Here is a 20,761-nt window from a genome sequence, read left to right as displayed (position 1 = left end):
TCCCCAGCTTTTTACTCGTCACACGGGCCTCTCAGCTTGGGGTCGGGTCAGCCATCATGACGATTAACATATTGATTTTACAGTCTTGACCTGCAGTGGTCATTTAACCATTGCTACTTAATAAATAAAGTGAATTATAATCTGCAAAGACTACTTGCCTAATAGGTCAATAAGCTGCATATTCTGGCAGCTGTGTAACCCATTTGCAGGAATTGTTTTGCAGAAACAAGGATATTTTCTTTGTCTAATGTTCCTACATGAATCAAATAACTCAGATCTGGTAGGTAAATGCTCCCTGCTTTGTGTTCCTCACTTGTTTTCATCCATGAACACTGAGCTCATTTTGAAGTTAGCAAGGGCTTTGATTTTGACTATTTCAGCTCAGATCGACCTGGCTGAACTCACCATGGACATATGCGCAAACACACAGAAAGACACGCTTAAAGCCAGTCGCACAGTACACACAAACTTGCACAAAGGCTCCTCATTCCTGGTAAATATTCACCTAATCACACTGGTCTGACCAATAAGAGCCTCTGATTGGGCTTCACTGGCCTGTGGGTCAGCTTTACAGTGAACCTTGTTTGTTGGCACAGATGGACCGGACTAGAAGGAGTCACCCCTGCTGCCACGTGAAGCCAGATTGCTCGCCCTGTCTCGAGAGAGAGAGCTAGTTCGCAGGGACACGCAGTCTGTTTGCAAAGCACTGCTCATCAAAAAAGGGAGCCCCAGCTTTAAAGAAGTGGGAGCACCATGCTCTGTATACAACGCTAATTTACTGTGAAAGGAGCCGGACATCATGCAGAGAATGGCGTACTATGCAATTCTCTGCCCCACAGAATGGATAGGCCTCTTGCTGAAGTTTGTCCACTTTAAAAACTGTTTGCTGCCAGGCCGACAATCAGCTCGAGAACCATAGCATTTCACATAACTTGAAGAATATTATTTGGTATCACCTCTGACAGGCATGTAGATGTTAAGGACTCACTTGCTAAATCAGGAGTTAAATCTGAGATAGTAAAAAAATAGGCCATTTCAAGTGGAGTGAGGGCGCTGAGTGTGAAGGGAGTAGCAGACAAAAGATCACGCAGCTCATGTGATGTGAAATGGTGGGAAATCATTTCCAGTGCTGTGGTGCTTTGAATCCTGGCCAAAGTCAATCCTGATGTGATTAAAACCCCCCAGAGCTAATGCTGCCGTGGTACATAAAGCACACTAATTGTGCCTCTCCACTGGGAGGGGAAAAAAACTAAAAACATGAAAGAGTATTTTCATCTGAATATCAAAAGAGCCAATCTGGAGGATGTGGTAGCCAGCTGTATGTCCATATGACAGGCAGGTCAAAAAAATATATAATGCCCTGAGTCACATCGCCTGCTACCAGAAGTGCATGAAATGATTATTCAACAATGAGCAAAGTTAATCCCTCCTTCAGGACCGAGTCACTGAACAATTGATTCATACAAGTGCACAAGTAATCTAAAATATAACCTATTGTACAGAAAGACTTGACAGTTATAAAAAACAGTGAAGAGAGTATTAACCATGACATGATATGCTGAGACTAGATTTAGGGTTGTACTTCCATGCTGAGTAAAGCTGTTTTTGAATAATAATAATAATAATAATAATAATAATAATAATAATCAGTTCAGTTTATAAATAATCCATAAGAAAAGTGACTACAGATATTTTATGTCCTTTTCACACATGAACGGTTTTTCTGCATCCGTCACGTGTAACACAATCTCAAAGCTTTAACGGCCCAGAGTACTTTTATTTAGTGAAAAGGAGAGGAGAGTAATTCCAAGTAATGTGAAGCTGAGGGAGTAAAGGAAAAGCAGCAACAGCATTAAACCTCCTCTCTCACCTGCGTAGCGTAGAGGAGCATCCTTGTCCAATGCAATTAGAGGGGGGTCCAGAAGTACTTTGTCATCATTTTCCGTTATGATCCCGTGGTACGTCGTCTCGATCCATGGTTTGTGCTTATTGACTATGAGAAACAGAGAGAGGGAATGTCAGTGTCTATAAAAAAAAAGAAAGGTCTTTACAAATCATTTCTGTCCTCAGGTGAGACGTCTTGATAGGCAAATTATTTTTACCTCACCAGCACTAATTAGAAATTTTGATCTTTTTTTTTGCGTGCCTTTAATAATCAGATTTCATTTGTGTTTTCTCAAATTGCTAGTTTGGCTTTTATCTTCTCCCCTAATGCAGCTAAAGTACATTTTTAATGAGGTTTTGGATGCTTTTAAAATTATTTTTAGAAGTACCGTGAGGACCAAGAGTGTGCAGGGTTTCAGACAAAACTACATCTAAATCACGTCATTCCATCCTAAATACAAGTTATATTGTTTGTATATTTATCCAAACTGAAGACAAATTCTTTCAAGATTATTTTATGATAGCAATTTCTACACCAAGAGACAGACAGAACCACAACCCGTATCAGTTAATGTGCTTTGACAGGGGTATCACAAAGATGATAAAGGCTCTGGCTTTGACTTTCAGGCCGGTTTGTGTAGCTGTAGCTGGGCCGTTTACAGCTTTGTGTGCTGGTTGGCCTGGAAAGCATCCCAGCTGCAGACAGGACTGTGTTGTAGCTTGCGGCTATAGAAAAAGCTGCAGTGAGTGACATATTTGGGCTGGCTTAGAAAACAGCATTGACGCAGGGGAGATGCGGCTCTCTTACAGCCAACATGTGCTCACTCCAGAGCAAAGGGGAGAGGATGGCATTCTGTGCTACTGATCTGCAAAGGTGACGCCAGCTCTGGCAGACAGCGCGCTGAGGGGGACAGAAACAGGGGGAGGTAAGCGGACCAGGCACATTTACTACACAGCAAATGACAACTCTTTGGCTTTATTTTGAAATGTTTTAGTTCAGGCATATATAAAAAAATATATAAAAAAGATCTACATTTAGCTGATGCTTTTATCCAAAGCGACTTACAATTGCTATACATGTCAGAGGTCGCACACCTCTGGAGCAACTAGGGGTTAAGTGTCTTGCTCAGGGACACAATGGTGGATGGGTCACAGTGGGGGATTGAACCCAGGTCTCTCACACCAAAGGTAGGCATCTTATCCATTGCGCCACCAAGTCAATCACAGCTACAGACTGCAACTATTGCGTAATTGCTTTACGCAAGACCTATTTACAAGCAGCTCCATTATTTTTTACTCTTCAGTCATAATGATTGAGTCAAACCTTTGAAAGTCTGCAAGTATTTTCTCAAAGGAGAACAGGCAATATTTTGTTTTTTGAAGCTAATAAGAAATCCAGAGCTTGTTTAAATCATCTATTCTGTTCAGAGATGCTGCCCCTCTGCCCTCACCTAATCCCCACCATCCTTTTTCAGAAGGTCATTTCATCACTGTGAACAGTCTGATATATCCAATGTGGCCATAGCATGCATTCAAGCTAATCCATGCAAACAATGAACTGCAGCAGTAGCCTAAACAATCAACGGGCAAGAAATTGGCCACAGTACAACAGGTATGTGGCCCAAATGTAATGTAGGAAACTGTTACATAAATAATCCATGTGGGGTTAACAATAATCAATTTAATGATTTATAAAGCATCATAACTTGACAGTAGTTATATGGAAGCTTACGTTTTGATTTCTGAAGGAATATTTCCATTTCAGATCTCAGGCAGTGGGAAATAAGCTGTAAAAGTCTGTTATTATTATTCTTAAAAACAAAATATAACAAAGCTACAACTGATGGCTAAAGTCTTGATTAATACTGGCATTCTGTGTGAGGACGTCTGACATAAATATATGACTTTTAGCAAATAAGTCAAACATCAATTACACGTCTAATGAGTACTTTCTCCTCTTAATTATACCACTGCAGGAAAAGGTTGCCCTGCCGAGCTTCTAAAATAAAAGAGCCTCCAACAGCTATGCTTGTTATTTTAAAGGCCCATTTATCATACTACCAAAAGCCACCCATGAGCAAATCATATTTCCAACTTATTCATGCTATTTTAGTAGGAAATCCCAAGGAGCACAAACCGATATGGGTTTTTCAATGATGCAGTTGCCATTATTTTGAGAGCAGGGCACCCAATGGCCAATATATAGCCGATATCAAAACTAAGTACTAACTCATGTATAATTCCATTTTTCCATGCACAGTACAATCTAATATACATGGTTATTTTAGCCAGTATCGTGGCGTTTTAGATGTATTTTTTATTAATTAATGAAATCGAAAAATACATTGGGTTATGCTGTAGATTACAGAACGTGACTGGTGTTTACGGGAGAATGGGGTACAGTTTGTCCGAAGTGACGTCATTCAACTCCCCAACAGTATAATAATAATAATAATAATAATAATAATAATAATAATAATAATATATATTTAATGGTAACCTGTAATGGTTTAAGGTTAGATGTGCTTTCTTTTAGGATGTTATCTCGGCCTCGTGAGAGGGGGTATCGGCCAATGCCGATCATCTCAAAATACCAAATATTGGTCATTATATCAGTTGGCAGACTAGTCTATCACTAATCCAAGAGCACAATGCTTTATTTTTGTATAAATGCACACTGATAGACACGTTTTATTAGATACAAAAAACTATGCCATAAAACTAAACTGCAATTATTGTCAGATTTGAGCTTTGTCAGACAAAACAGGCAGTTACTCAAATATGTATTAGGCCTTTATTTATTATTAGCACCACCGTGTAATAAGTATATCATGTGCCAGACTCTTCTTCTGTTGTCGGAAAGAGAAACGGTGGTTAAAATTGCTCAATATTACTGGCTTCATTACTATGTGAAGCACATCCTCCCACCCACGTTTATCCAATTACCAGGGCACAATGACACATTCTGAGCACAACATTCATCTCAACAAGCAACATTATTTAAACAGACAGTAGATTAATTACTGTGTCTCTGCTGCAAAATGTGGGTGCCATTCAAGCATTTGCAGAGGCTGCCAGAAAAAAGCCTTTTTGGCACCTGCGCGGTCTTAATACTCTCACAAATGAATATATGGCCTGCAATGTTGCGTAATTTAATGTCTGAAAATCAAAGTGATACACATCTTTCATTAAACACCTAAATATTACAAAAACTTTTATTAGTCAGTTCTCCTCAGCTGATCCAAAAAGTTCCTTATGTTACATAATACACCCATAATTAATGGCAGTAAAACAATCTTCACTTTACATTTAAGTCCTACTTACAATATGTTTTGCATAGTGAAATTCAATCCACAACCGTGTCATGCTGCAGAAAGCCTACATGGCACACATTCATCATCTGACTAATGGGAAGACGCCTGATGTTCAATAACACAATCTGTGCTAATAATTATATTATGAGCTTCAAACAGTAACCGGATAAAAGAAAACCGACACAAGCATAAATACATGATGAGGATGTTTTCAGACGACTTTAAATGTCAGTCTGCCAAATCTAATTTCAGCGAAGCAAATGACTTGCGTTGGGTCTTTACAGAATTTTGTGTAATTCTCAGTGATTACACAATCAATGAAAATTAATTACAAGCTACTTGCACAGGATTGGTACATTGTGGGCTCTGTAATGAATGAATGTAACCCACCAAACATTTTTTTCTTACAGAGTTATCCTCAGACTGAAGTACACATGCTTTCAATGCACAAAGTAAACATTCTTCCTCTATACCTTATGGCTTAATAAATAATATGTGCCACCTGCAGCATTAAATAATGGCGTTATTTTACAATTGCTAGTTCCTTGGCTGAAATATATTTGCTTGTCATTGCAATTATCTATCTATCGAGACAGAGACAAACCACATGTCAAAAAAAAAAAAAAAACTCTGTTATGACAAGTTGATTCAAAAGTTACACAAAAAGTTCTATTTTAAGAGGGGGCTTTGCCAAAATGAAGACTTATTCACTAAATCTATTACACATATTGCAGAACTGCACAATGATTTGATATCACTTTACATCTCTGTTTAAATTTTGTGCTATAGAAGAAGTGCTTAGTAAGAACAAGTTGCTCTGTTTGCCAAGCATTTGGTATTGATCAAGCCCAATAAATCGTCTTAGCGGAGCGTCTCGTGGCCTGAAGTGAAGTGGGTGTCTTTAGACAGATTGCCAGGCCAGACTACTACAATAATCTGCTTTAGCTTCCACAGAGTCAGTTACTGTTGGCCAGGTCACATGTGGGCCTCACATTTGTCCATGGCCTTCAGTACTGAGGTGCACTAAACCACGGCCGACACTAAATGGTCCAACATTAATCATCTATACTCTCAAAGCTCCTGCAGCTTTATGCAAAACATTTTCGGTCTTATCCTGACCAATTACAGATAAACTAACCAAGTCTGTCTGTGACCTTCCTGTCTGGTCTGGTTAAATGAGATTTCCTTTAATCTAAAAAGCACTAGGTATATTTGTCTAACATGCATCTCCACCTTGACTAATGAGCAAGTTTTTAAAAAGCAATTTGAAAAAGAGTTACTTTAGAAAGTGCATTTCATCCACTTTAAACAAGCACACCAGTTAAATACCTGCTGGCACAGGAAAACTAAATGTGGTATTTTGGAAGTCAGACAAGTCCGTCACAGCCAATCAACTTTGAGCTGTTAAGACAAGCAAAGTCTGACAGAAGAGACCAATTAGCAAAAATCAATTCAAAGAAGACCTAATGCAGATATTCTCGCAGATAGCAAACTGCAGAGCAGAAAAACGTGACACAGGTAGGTTTGTAGGTATGAGGACAAAAGACACCATTGACACATTCAAAAGCAAACTGCACCACCACTGTGCATCGGCGTTTAAATGGAAGCCCCTTTCACTCACACACAACTCTCATGAAATGAAATCTAAAACACGATTTTATTCAAACTGTGAAATTCTCTCATACATTGTGTGAAATTGCCAACAAGGCCCTTTTGACAAGACGGCTTCATCATCCCCCTGCAAGCCTGCAGTGAATGGGAAGAACATTTGTTGTGCCGTGACTTGCTTGGCAGAGAACATTTGACACAGAGCAACAAAGATGTGATTAGCACAAATACAGAGACCATAATTCTTGGAAATTGACTGTACTACTGTACTACCTCTACAATAAGATGTCTACAACCATTAGGGGAGAGACTCTCTAGATCCTTCTTGTAGGTGGGGGGTACTAGTTTATTTTTTTCAGGAGGGGTGGCTCTAGGATTTAGGAAGGAATGAGATTAGGAAAGGGGCTTTGAAATGTTTGAAGCGGTCTTAGAGAAGCCCGCTGCTGCAGCACCGAGGATGTTTAGTGTGGAAGACTGCCATGTTCTCAATTTGAATTAATTATTGCAATGCACACTCACTCATGGCCCAATTACAATCTGCAGACTCAGTCCTCATGTAAAAAAAAAAAAATAGAACATTATGGAGGAAATGCTTGACTTGAAACAATTAATCAACAGTAAACTGATAAACATTGACGGACCTCTCTGTCATGCTGCGGAAAATGCTTGAAAAGCGCAAGTGTTGTGTGTGCGCTGTATCCACTGTCAACTGACAATGTCTTGTCTAAATAATTGTCAAGGAATATTTTATTTTGATATTTATTTTTGATATTTATATTTGTCTGACCAACAGTCCAAAACTCAAAAGATATTCAGTTTAAAATTATATAAAACAGAAAATCCTAAAATTTACAATGAAAACAGATTGAGTGGCATTTTTGCTCGATTAATGACTTAAACAATTAATCAATTATGAAAATGAATTTTCTGTTTATCAACTAATCAGTGGATTGTTTCAGTTCTAAATGAGGATTGTCAAAAGATATCACTGTCATAAAAGTGGACAAACAATGTGGAAAGAATGTTTAAATATGAGAGGAGCACAATAATCCTGTGAAGATCTGCCCCCATTCAGTGTTTCCTCTATATGCAATCACGACCGCTGCTACTAAAATTTCCCACAATCATTAAACTATGCGCTACAAGTGTTTTCACTCGCACACTGTGAGAGCATGGCAGCCCTCAATGCTCGGCTCGCATCCTCTTCTCGTTCTATGCAGAACATACGTGACAGATGGTGTCATAAGAGCAGCGTAACTCTGAATCAGGAGGTGCGTAGCGAGTGTTTGATTGTCCGCAGAAAGTGACGGTGAACGCGAGCGGAGTGAATGGCAGTAAATGTACGGTGTCTGTTACAGTGTGTTAGCTTCTCAAGACCAAGAAAAGTCTGTTGTTTCCCACCTGCTGGAAAAGTGAAGCCGGTTAACGCTAAGTTAGCTAACATCTCCCCTCCCCTTCAGACTGCGCAGCTGAGCAGGAAGGTTTCTACAGCAGCTACATAGCTGCTATGTAACATTAGCTCAATTTATAGAAAGTAACTGGAAGCTGTATTTTATTACTGCCTACTTGTCCAATGTTGAGAACATCAGGTACAAACTTAGACTAAAGTGGTGTAGCCTGCAGCTCTGTACTGTACAGACTGATTAAATTATTTTTCAGTCTGAAAAAGCGGTTTTGGAAAAGAAAGGACGGAGGTGACCGGAGGAGCTGAGGTTAGTAAAGCTAATTAGTGATGCAAACTAGTCCTTTTAAGCTAATGAGGAGACGTTTCTTTTTGGATTTTAATGTGCAAATAAAATGCACCTCAGAAGGGAGGAGGATTCTCATGTTGCCTATTTTTCACATTAATGTCTACAGATAAATGTCAGAAGCTGTAAAATGAAGACACAAAAGGCAAACATGAACAGTCATATCTGTAATGATTCTGAGGTCATATTAACAGGGGTTTCCTGTCGTGAAGGCTTAGGGGTGACGCCCAAAACATGCTGTGCCATCACTGTAAAAGAGGAAACATTACCATTACAACTGCCATATGTGTATATTTAATTTAATTGCTGAAAAGAAAAAAAGACAATGCTCTGGTACCATTTGGGGGTCATTTTAAAGACACTAAACGATAATATGATGTCTTTAAGGAACAAACAATAAGTAATGTGCATCATTAGTCATTTTCCTGCTAAGGTGAAGACTGATTAAAGGAAGGTAAACAGAAAAGAGCAGGCTACAGATCAGTGCAACCAAACTACAAAAATAGATAACAGTGACCCACCATTCTATTTCTAGCAAAGAGAAACCATTTGCTTCAACATAAATATTAGATGGAGAGTTAGGATATAAATACACAAATATAATGGGCTGCTATTTGCCTCTTGCTAAATAATAGATCCAGAATCAGGCAGTGTCATCCCAGGTCGACACACAATAAACCACATCCTTTAAAAAAATAAAATTATAAACAAGCAATAAAGTTTTTACCAGCATCTATGGCCCTGTTTACACCTGGCATTAACCTGTGTCTCAGGTGATCCAAGCACAAGTGGATAGCTCTCAGGGGCTATCCACACTACTACGTGTTCATTTTAAAATGGAGACCTTTTGCTACGTTTGCACCTCCCGTCCATAAAACGGGTTCCAGCTCATGTTGGTCCATGCAGAAGAAATTTCTCGTGTAGTCCTTCGTCTGTATTCTTTTGCAGATGCGGAGTAGAACATCTGCTTCATGTTTACACCGGCACACGCGTGTCCAGTGTACGGATTGGGAGTTCGAGAACCAGGGGAGTGTGGGTGCTAGCATAGGAGCTTTGGACCACAGAGAGGAGGAGACTTAACTTTTAATTTAAGCTATCAAGCTAATAGGCCTGCTAGCTGCACAGCTAACTCGCTAACGGCAAGTACAGTTAGCGGTTACCTTAGCAACAAGTGAAGCTATCTGCCAAACAGGAACTTCCATAAATAACAGAGCAGCTGGAAGAACATCAGAGGGAAAACCACAAAAGGTTTTCTCCATAAAATATGATTCAGTTTCACCAAAATTTGTGAATTAAGTTTGAAGTTGTGTTTTTGTACAGTAAAACTCTGCTCCAGAAGAATAGCTTTTCTAACTAGGACTGAACGATGTGCTAAAAAAAAATCATTGTGGCTTGAGTCACGTTTTTAGTGGGAATGCTAATCTTTGCATTTTTGTTTCAATGAAAAAAAAAAAAATTAAAAATGATGATGAACCAAAAATGCATGTAACCTGTCTGGAGAATATGACTTGTAGGACGGGGCACTTCTGTAGCCCCACAATGTTTCATTTCTAGTGTTATGTTGTGACACATTTTACCTTTATCAACAAATTGCAGCTCCTGCGATTTGGATATTGGCCATATTGCAATTTCAATAATATTTCCATTAATTGTTCAGCCCTATTTCCAACCTAATTCTTGTCTCACTTGTGGTCTCATAAACAGTAAATTCATCAAATTCAAGTTAAAAACAACGACAAAGCATTTGGTCTTTACAAATGAAAATGATGTACGTGTTTATTTGCATATAGAGTGGGGAAATGAGACAAGTGGTCCCTCGAGACGCATTCTAATGTCAGTTGTGAACGGACTTGGAGCTGCCCATTTGTGATTGGATCAACCAAGATGCATTTTAATACCATGTGTAAACAGCAAATAAACCATACTGTATACCAAAAAAAGAAAAGAAGCCCAATTCTGGCAGACACAGGCAAAGAATGAACGTCAGAAGCTTCAGACAAACGCACATATCAAGCAGTTCTTATACATGCACAGATGGCAGGCTACTGGACCCACATAGAACACAGTACCTGGTCTGCAATCCTGTTACGCAGCAAATAAAGCCAATGACATTTAATCCTGTAATGGGATGGGTGTCTTTCATTCACTCACAAGGTCAGGCAACGATCAAGACATCAAACAAAGCAACTAATGCTGCCAAAAACAAATCATTGCCAAGTTTTTATAATACATGTATAACAATGAGCATGAACCAACGAATCATGTAAAATTGTCCCACCAACACCTGAAATCCACTTTTAGGGTCTCCAAATGATAAACAGAGAGAGAACATTTTTGGATACAGAGAAAAACTGGCTGACTTCTGACACGGGTGGGCAAGGATAAAATACTTTTATGACAGAGTATGCCAATTTTTGCCGTGCCAAGCCATCTACTGATCAGCAATATGTCTCCCACTTGCACCGCACACAGTTTTGAACCAGACTGGGTTAAGAGACCATAAATGCTTTCAAACAAATTGGTTCTTAAAATAATGCAGGTCGTCATGTCTAGAAATGGGTGCAGATTGGTTCTCAACCTGCAGTTCTGTCTTGGTTTTTGCCTGTGAAGTATAGAGGAAGACATATATTGATATGCTGATAAATGTAAGTACAAGTTGCCTCTTACAAGTTAGGTGGTACACCTAACTAAAACTAAAGCAGCATAATACAAGAGTTGCGCAATAAATCCTACCTTCATGAAAGTTATAATGTTGCGTTTTTGTTGAAGCTGTAAGAGCCATGTTGATTAACTTGTATGGTCATTTTGGAGGATGCAGTCTGTGGCCTACCCACATAGCTACAAATGGTGTGAACAAAAAACAGTCAGTATAACATAATACAATTTAGCTAGGTGTACCTATTATGGACGGCGGCTGTGTCTACTTCTTACTTTAAAGTCAAGTCCTCTGTAAAATAAAACCATTTGTTGTCATCAGGCATGATTCTCAACATTTGTGCTTGTCTGGCAATTGATTTATCACTTATATAACAACGCCTATGATCAAGAATATGAAACTCCAAAGCAAACTTTAGGATTACCACATTTTCTGTTGAGGCACATTTTCAACAGTGTGATGCCATCACAGACTTCTTTTATGACCCCCAAAGAATGGGGTAACATACGGACCATTCACATGGGCACAAAGACAAAAGGCCCTTTACGGTGGTGTAGCTCTTTTATTGAAGCCTAACCTATACAGTTTGACCTATTAACCGTGATAAAATACTTCCTGTGAGAATGATAGGGCCACAAAAGGTCCTGCTAATCCTGAGATCCAACAGGATGCCTGTACACACACTCTCCCACCACACCGCTGCTATGATGTCGCTTCTTCATGGAGGGGGAATAAAAAACATTCTGCCTCCCCAAAGCTTGCCAAAAGCTTTGCACGTGTCCAGCTACTGTATGACCTCCTACTACTGCCACGGATTAAACCAAATACGACGATCCCAGACTGTTTGCAGGCTACTGCTCACCCTGGGAGAACCAGAGAAATACACCACAGCTGTCCGGATTGTAGCAGCATCACTGCAGCAGATGATCAGTCTGTAATTATCAGATGAAGCCTGATAATGCCTGGGAACCTCTGAGGGCATGTTGTGTAATGATGATGGTGCAGCCAAGTGTCAGTGCCTGCAATGCTTTGCTTCATCGATTTAGCTCATATTTCACATTTGATATCCAACAACCTGCAAGCCTTCATCTTCTTTGATTACAAGCCAATGCAAAGCCCACTACACCCCGCAGTAAGGCAGATCAACCATTAAGCAACACTAATCATTCAAGTATCTATTTGCAACCATTTTAATACCCGGTGACTTACATGGAAGATTACGTCATATAGTATGCGTTTCGAAAACCTACAAACTAATAAACTATCATACTGACTGCAAACTGTGTGAAAACTGTTTAAATAAATGTTAACATGTACAAATCTTAAATCACATACTGAGCAGCTGGTGGATGTTTAACTTTGATAAAAAAAATTTAAAAAAACACTGAATAACCAGTCTATGCTCTGATGCAAATGTTTGATCACCCAGAACTGTAATTAAATAAAAAATTTGTAGAAAACCTGCCAATCACAGGCAACGTAAGTAGCAGCACGGTCTACAAGCAGAGTGTGCGGCTGTCTTATTACTGTTTGAGACTAAATAAAGCCTCTCTGTTGCCAGGTTGTTATTCATATTTGTCCCATAAGCTGCAGCAGTACGCTGAAGAAAGGAGAAGGGAGTGTCTGTGCTTAGACCTTGAGGTGTTTCCAGGGAGCTGGCAAAAAAAGAAGAGTTTGGAACATTTGAACAGTTCAAACTGTGAAAACAAAAATACTGAATATGCAAAATGCACCACTTGTACCAACTACCTGAATATGTGAGCAGTAGGCTATGGACTGATTTCAAACTAGCCTATTCAAAATCTCTGTGCTTGCCAGAGGCCTTTTAACAACAACCACCACCACCACCGGACCCCTTCATGGCAGGTTAGAAGGCAGCTTCAGGCCTTATTGATGTCTGACAGAAATATCCAACAGAGACAAACACAAATTGCAGCCAAATAGGTGAAGGTATTTGATGCATGCAAATCTGAGTCAAGCAATGGCTTTAATTACGCTGGTGAGTGGCTCTCTTAATTCCATAGACCAGGAATAATCAATGGACAATCTGCTCATGGTCTGAAACAGTGGGCACACTTCTGTTTGTCCTGCCCTACAAGCTCCTCGGCTTGTTGATGCAAGCCACCTCCACCACAGACTGGGGACTGTTCTTGGAAGCCTTGAAGACCCTTAAAGGAAACCCAGGCCTCAGGGGCCCTCACTCCCCAAACACCCTGCTCACACAGGACAGCCTCTCAGTTTCCCTGCCAGGCAACAACATTTGTTTGTGCCCTACGCAGTCTCAACTGCCCAGCAGAGTGATCACACCCTTGACAGGCCGTAAGTGCTCCTCTGAAGAGGGGGTTGGGAGTCACAGAGCCTTGAATGCAACTCAATCACCTCTCTGTGTGAATGCCACAAAAGAGCCAGTGAGAGTGAAGTGAGGCGGCTGGAGCTCTGCACAGGCACTCGGGTGTAGCCGACCTGCGGCAGGTAATGTGCTCTCTGGTTACAGGTTTCCCATGGAGCCTGAATCTTAATGTGGACACGCCCAAATGTGAATAGCTCTACAGTGCCAGTTTTTCTCCTGGAGGCAACGGGACTCAAGGGAGGAGGGAACACAGCCAGCTAAGCTGCAGATCTGGGTTGAAAACCTATACACTGGTTTATATTACACTCTCTTAATAAAACATAACACAATGAGCTGTGCACCAGTGGCTATTACTTTCAGAGTTATGGCAATTTTAATATAAAGTGAGAGTTTGTTGCAACATTTTCTTCACAAGGTCATGCTTCTGTAAAGTCATGTAACTGACTAAACTTATCTGAGCAGATGTTAAAATAATTCATACCATTATACAATGAAATGATAAATTAAAAATCCTGGATATTCTGACACTTCCTCATATTGGCGTTTTCATTTCTGAAAATTACTTTTTGCTTTGCAGCTTCAATGTAAGTATAAAATCAAGATCTTGGTTTGTGACGTCATGTGACGCATTCATGCAAGCTCCTTTCTTGGTGGCCGACACAACTTCCCAGTCATCTGGCACAACTTAATATTCACAACTGAATGACCCATTCTGGACGGTTCACTGACTCCATTCAGCTCCTGAAGGCACCAATGAGAGGAAAGTCACCACCGACCCAAATTCAGTCCAGTATTATCACGGCCTATCTAAGTGCCAAATCACCAATTCGAGAAAAAAAAATAGCTTCAACAATTTTGCACTTTCAGGGGATTATCTCATATACACATTCTTTGGGGGCTTGAGTGGCGATCCTTCGAACAGTGGCCACATTGTGACGTGCTTAGTCAAGATCCTGACCCTGAAGTCTGTGCCTAAAAGCCCTTTGTTCCTCTGAGAAATCTCTGAATAAATACTGAAAACATGTAAGAGTTAACTTCCAGGAACTCTGTGTAGGGCAAGCAAACTGTTATTCAGGGAAATACAGGGCAAAATGTTTGGTAACAGTTCTGATGCTACTCCACAGAAGCAGTAATCAACAACACAGCGTTCCTTCATTAGCTCAGCCCTGACTGTCTTTTTTGTCAGCAGGATATTTCAATAAATAACAGTTACACAGAAATATCACAGATTCCAATGAAACTTGGTGTATATGACCCACAAAGTGTGATTAGGTCTGACTGTGGATAGCACCACAATGCAGCCAGTTACAAGGCACTTGGTGGCTCATAAATCCTGTACCATGAGTTGTAGAAACATATTTTCCCTCCCACAGGTTCCCTGCATTGTAATAAATCTATGATTGTTGGTCTCACCCATTTCTGCCTTAACAGTTTTTTCTCTAATGTAGAGAATTTTTCTCTAATATAATTTTTACCATTCCTCCAACAAATTTTACATGATCTTCCCCAAACTTTATTCATTTGTTTTTTGATATATAACACTTTGTGAAACTGCAATCAAATTTTGAGGACGTGCACATAAAACTCTAAACATTCCTGCAAAACCTTGATGGCATTTGCAATATAGGTGGTACAACACTAATGATAAATGGCCATAACTCCAAGTAGAGACCAAGAGTCTGCTTACTGGAAGATTTTGCAGAATTCCTCCTTGTGTTCCTCCCTAATATTCCTGGGCAATTGAGGCATTCTTCATAAAATCATGGTAGTTTGAGCAAGGGCCTGTGCTCTCGGAGTCATTTTTAGTTCTATCTGTGTTCAATGATGTATGATGTAGTGACAGGACACAGTGGAACACTTGGAGCAGATCCCTAAACATCAATTAAAATTTGTCCTATCAGTCAAAAGTAACTAGAGTGACGCGGTGACATTTTCCTTTTTGTATTACCAGCTGATAAACCCCTGACATGTTCAAAGTCAAACATCTGAAACTGAATTGGTTCACTTCTTTCCAAGTGTTATCACATTTTCGGTCATTAGCCATCACCCTGTTGCTATTTAATGTTGTCATTTCTGAGGAAAAACGAGTCTGTAAACTGACGCTGAATGATGGGTGTTACTAGAGCTGCATGGGAGACGCGTACAATGCAGTCATTGTCAGCTGTGTGCATCCACATACTTTCTGTTTGCCATAACGTAGCAAGATGACATACAGATGGTTGGTAGCTCAAAATATGGAGTCTGAGTGTCTACAACAAATATAACATGTGAGCATGCTTATTTCCCCAGGGTCAACCAGGTCCTTCATGGGAGTCATCCTACGTTTTGGTTTCTCCTCTAATCAATAAACCTATTTGGGAGGAGTTTCATAAGCCAGCATGCTGCCAAAGGTTCCAGCCAGCATTGGTTTTTGAAGGGTCAATATCAATAATGCATTTAAAGTGAAGCTGCTGATGGCCACATGTAAGGGTGGAAAAGCCTGTGAATAAGCATTTAGACTACTGCTGAAATGATTAGTAAATTCATAAATAAGTTGAAATAAAAGTTATTATTATAAAACATCAAAAACACGCTATAGAGCCACTTTTTGCACTAAAAAATATTTTCCTGCATGCCTTATCCATAAACATAACATAAATTGAATATTTCAACGAGGCTGGGATCAGGCAGGAACAACAGAGATGTGTTACATGACTAATAAACTATTTAATTTTAAAAAGAAGAATACTGACAGTGCAATTTTCAGTGGATCAATACGGCTTCTCCAGTGAATGTACGACGAGGACGAATGGGAGAGAACACTTGCACCTAACCTGCAATGTCTACTTCTTTACAGCCACGTTAGGAGAGCGCCTATGTTTACTCAGCACCACACAAACCAGGGCTCCCAATTTGTTCAACCAGAATGTCTTAATTCGATGACGAATGAGCCAAAAAAAAACTTCCCAGCAGCCTGCTTTTCCTTTGTCTGGCTGTGTGTGCTCACACAGAGGAAGCTCATGGATCTCAGCAGTCCTAATGTTTGACTCTAGATCATTAAGACACCCAGCAGCTGCTCATGGTAACAGAAAGAAATAAAACACTGCATGGGCGAGACCATGACAACAAAATGAGAAAAATCAGAATGGACAAGACAAGAAACTCCGCGGTGGACAACACCAAAGAGTTAAAAGCCTAAAACACTTTGGAGGTTCAACATGCCTGCCATAGACGATCTGAGCTGGCACCAGTTTTACACACACTGACGTTTCATTGCTGGCAGTGTGATGAATCATACAGTCTAGGTAAGAATTTTCATGTGTATCAAAAACATATTTTTTCAACAGATCCTTCGAGGTTTGTTGTAGCCATGTCATCAGTGATAGACAGCTTGTGTAGGCGAATAGCTGAGGACCGTACCAGCCTTTGCCAATGCTGGAAAAATTCACCTAAATGTGCTGAAGCTCGATCTCGCCGTTTCTGTAGTGATAACATCAAATCATTTGCTGTCAACTAAATGAGAGGCTCCAAGAACAAGTGGTATTCACTTCCTCGTCCTGCAAGGTGGCTGGTAAAAAGAAAATAAAGAATCAACTGCAGGTGACAAGAGGTGGTGCACAAAATAAGTGAGTGACCTTTGGTTAAGAAAAGATAAGCCCTCACCAATGGTGATTTCACAGGTCTCCTTTGCTGATAAGGGCTGGAAAGCCAGCAGGTGCACTTTTACACACACACACACACACACACACACACACACAGGGCTACAACATAAATTCACACACACTAACCAGGACTCACTATCTGCTACAGGCCGTTTCCTTTTGATTGATGAAAAAATAAATTAAGTTACTGCTTTACAAATGGCTGTCTCCCACTGCAGCGCATTCTCAGCTGCTTGACATGGCAACAGGACAAAATATGGCTCGATTAGTGCAGACTTTTATGGGCATCTACATCCCCTTCATGGTCTTTATTTTGTTCACAAGAGCATAAAACGGGCGTAACTTTAAAAGACAACAACACACACTGGCCTCCAGCGCTGGTGACTGTCCGGGCATGTTGATATGGCCAGTGAGTAATATGCACCTGCCTTTACACACCCTGTGAAACAGGAAGCTCTCTTAACGTTAAAACACTGCCTATAAATTCATGCAACGAGGGTGTTCATGTCTGAGCGGTGAGCTGCTGTAAGGAGGGAGGTGGACCGCCTTGCAGCAAATAAAGGCTTGTCTCTCCTCAGTGTGTCATGGTGTCCATCGGTGACATTGAAAATTAAGAGCGCAATTGCACTTTCACTACTTCTTCTATACTCTTATACAATAGTCTCAGCAGGCCCAGACCTACTGTTTTTTATTTATTAAACCTGTGATCACAGCACACACAGTTTTAATCCACTGACAAAACAGTGGCTGGTAAAGAGGATCTGCAATGCGTAGCCAGCCCAGCTCCATCCTGGTGCGGCCACAACGCTGCCAGACCAAAGCATTTGGGCCTACTAATGGAAGAATAAACCTGTGTGGTTTAATAACTGTGAAAAAAAAATTTTTTTTAAAAAGTGTAAAGAAACACATCATCAAATATCCTTACAAACGAGACGAGTAGTACCAGACACGGGCAAGTTAAACAAAAAATCTTACAAACTCCGAAGAGGCAGAGATTTTTAAACAAAATCATCACTCAGACTGTTGAGAATCGACTAGAAGAGACAAGTGCCCAAAAATAGACTGAATGCAGATGACAGAAGGGGGTCGTTTCGTGGCCTTGATATGATCTCCAAAAGTAGCCCACTTCGGGTATTTACGCTTTAGGATTAAACCATACACATGGATAAAGTCAATAGTTAGAATATAATGTGCAATGTTGGGTTGTTTTGGGCTAAATAACGTTAGATAACAATATCTCGGGATGCACTTGCTGCCAGCGGGATACTTCGCGACATCCATCCGCTGCGTCTGCGGAGCTGACCATCCCTGAGCAGGTTATTGAACATTGCATCTCTCAGCGCCGCACAGCTAACCTGTCTGTTAAAACGCTCAACGTCTGGAAACAAACAGAAAGCTCCGCGGAACCGCAAACCTTCAGCCCCAAGGTTTCCAAACCGCAGAGAAACCTATCTGACACTTACAGGGAGACAAACACGACGGGATATAAATCCCAGCTTAGTTACCTTTAGCTGCCTCCACCGCACATAATAGTCCAAGGACCAGTCCGACAGCGGATGCAAATTGTTTATTCCCTCGGAACCGCATCCCGACTTCGAGTTCAACCGCGGCGAAGTAAAAGACAGCCTTCTTTTCCCCCCGTCAGTCAGGCGGAATGTTTCTCTAACAAGAAAAATAAAATCCAGAAGATGAGTGTCGGTTACCACGGTAGCTCTAAGATGGCCGTCGTCGCCACCGCCGCTCTGCTATCCTCTTCAATCACCGCTTCTCTCGCAGTTTTGCAGCTCTCTGCGTTCAGGGACTGTCGGACATTTGTAAAACACGCACTGAATCAGGCACACTGTTGTTAAGCATTCTTCCGTCCCCCTCCCCATGACGGGGTTTTATAGTTTTAATATTCAACCTCTGAATCACAATTTACAAGCAAAAAAGGGGGTGACCAGTGGAAGTTTGCTAAGCTAGCATCTAGAATGCGGGTTATGATGAGAATTTGCCCCATCTTTGTATTCTGTCATACTTTATATATATGTAATTTACATTTTGTATGTAGGAACACAGACACACCAAGAGGTATTTTGTTTATGACAGGTGCATACGTTGCAAAAGCATTCACATTTGCAGAATAATTCTTAAATATAGCCTAAATCAGCATCCTTTGTACGTGACCATAAATCTGCTAGGTTGTATTTAAATATATGAGGATGTTGTGGTTCAGACAAACTATACTCAAACCAAAAGGTCAGTATTTATCAAAAAAACTGGATTGTACAGGCCAGTAAATCCCCCTATCCACTTACAATTCTCAGGTCTGTCTCTGCTAATCTCTAATACAGCTGTCAAGCAACAATATCTACTTTTAGGCCTGTTTTCTTTACCAGCCATTCCAGGTCAGATCTACAACTCAAGTGCTTAGATGTCGAATATTAAGAGGGGAACTTGAAGGCAGCATCTGTCCAACGATGGCCAGTGACGTCAATACTTCATGCTCATGCAGCTAGTTTAGCACAGACGGCTAAACTAAGACTGAGGTCGGGGGCCAAATGCCTTCTGGTGATACAAAGGAGTCTGTGAGGACATAGGCACCCAGTGATCCTCATAATGTGAAGTGCATGACCGAAGGAAACACAACACTTACAGATGAAGCCCAGGGGCCAACAAGGACCTTCCTAGGTTTCTGTTTGCCAGAAGACAAAGATACATTTGCAATTTCATTGTGAATGTGTTCCACCTATGGTCATTCAGGCTGTATTATAAGTATAGACCAGAAATGGAACATTTTGAGTATCAGTCCCCTCAGTTATCTTAAAGGGTTGGACAGATGCTCAGGGTGCAGGGTATTGTTGGGTTCCAGGCATGTTGAAATCGATATTTCAACAACATGACACTACCAGAATGTGACAAACTAAAATGTGTGAAATTGCTTATGTGCCTCTGTAGCCAATAAGTTGTTTAATCCTTTAGTCCAGACAGGCAAGATGGGAATTGTAAATCAGAAGTACATCCATGCTTTAATTTCATCCCAAATGTAATCCACAGAGAAAAAAACTGGTCCAGCATTCAATAAAAATGAGCATCATATTGATCATTTATGAGTTAACCACTATCCTCACCCTGCAGAAAAACCACACAACAAGTGCAGGCAATGTGAGAATAGCAAGACTTCGAATTGCAAATGTGGGTGGGGGCTGCTATCTAATCAACACTCTCAGCTATGGATAGCACTCCTGAGGAGAAGGAGAGGCAATGTAATCAGAGAATTATGAAAATCTACATCAGTTTTTTGAATAATACCGAGCAACCGCAAAGAAATGGCTGCCCCTCATGCAAATTCAGACACATGCAACTTTAATTTGTTTCCTCACAAATCATACAGGCTCTAATGAAAGGGTCAACAGTCCATAATGCAAAGTCTTGCTGCGGGTTTGTTGATCAAAAATGAACATGAGACCCGATATCTTGCTTTCATCACCATACACAACCTTTATTTTATGTGCCACGTTGGTGCATATATTGTCCAATTCACTTTCTCTAATAAAAATAAATTTAAAAACTGCAAATGA

At 40.4% G+C, this 20,761-nt stretch overlaps 1 protein-coding gene across 3 annotated transcripts in view; it reads right to left on the bottom strand.

Annotated features, from left to right (window-relative positions):
• clstn1 (calsyntenin 1) overlaps positions 1–18,926 on the bottom strand; it is a 38,189-nt gene extending 19,263 nt beyond the window's left edge. For 2 of the 3 annotated variants that reach the window (XM_046055466.1, XM_046055464.1), the window contains exons 1-2: positions 18,707–18,926; positions 1,871–1,993 (exon numbers count right to left, since the gene is read on the bottom strand). In XM_046055466.1, coding sequence (XP_045911422.1) covers positions 1,871–1,993; positions 18,707–18,788 — 205 coding nt within the window. In that variant the 5' untranslated portion in view covers positions 18,789–18,926. Of the gene's footprint in view, positions 1–1,870; positions 1,994–9,398; positions 9,522–18,706 lie in introns of those variants that run through there. The other variant, XM_046055465.1, reaches the window with a different exon arrangement.
• Between the last annotated feature and the right edge of the window lie 1,835 nt (positions 18,927–20,761).

The sequence above is a fragment of the Micropterus dolomieu genome, linkage group LG08 (assembly GCF_021292245.1).
Source record: "Micropterus dolomieu isolate WLL.071019.BEF.003 ecotype Adirondacks linkage group LG08, ASM2129224v1, whole genome shotgun sequence".
NCBI classification, from domain to species: domain Eukaryota; kingdom Metazoa; phylum Chordata; class Actinopteri; order Centrarchiformes; family Centrarchidae; genus Micropterus; species Micropterus dolomieu.
This window is presented reverse-complemented; position numbering and strand designations above follow the sequence as displayed.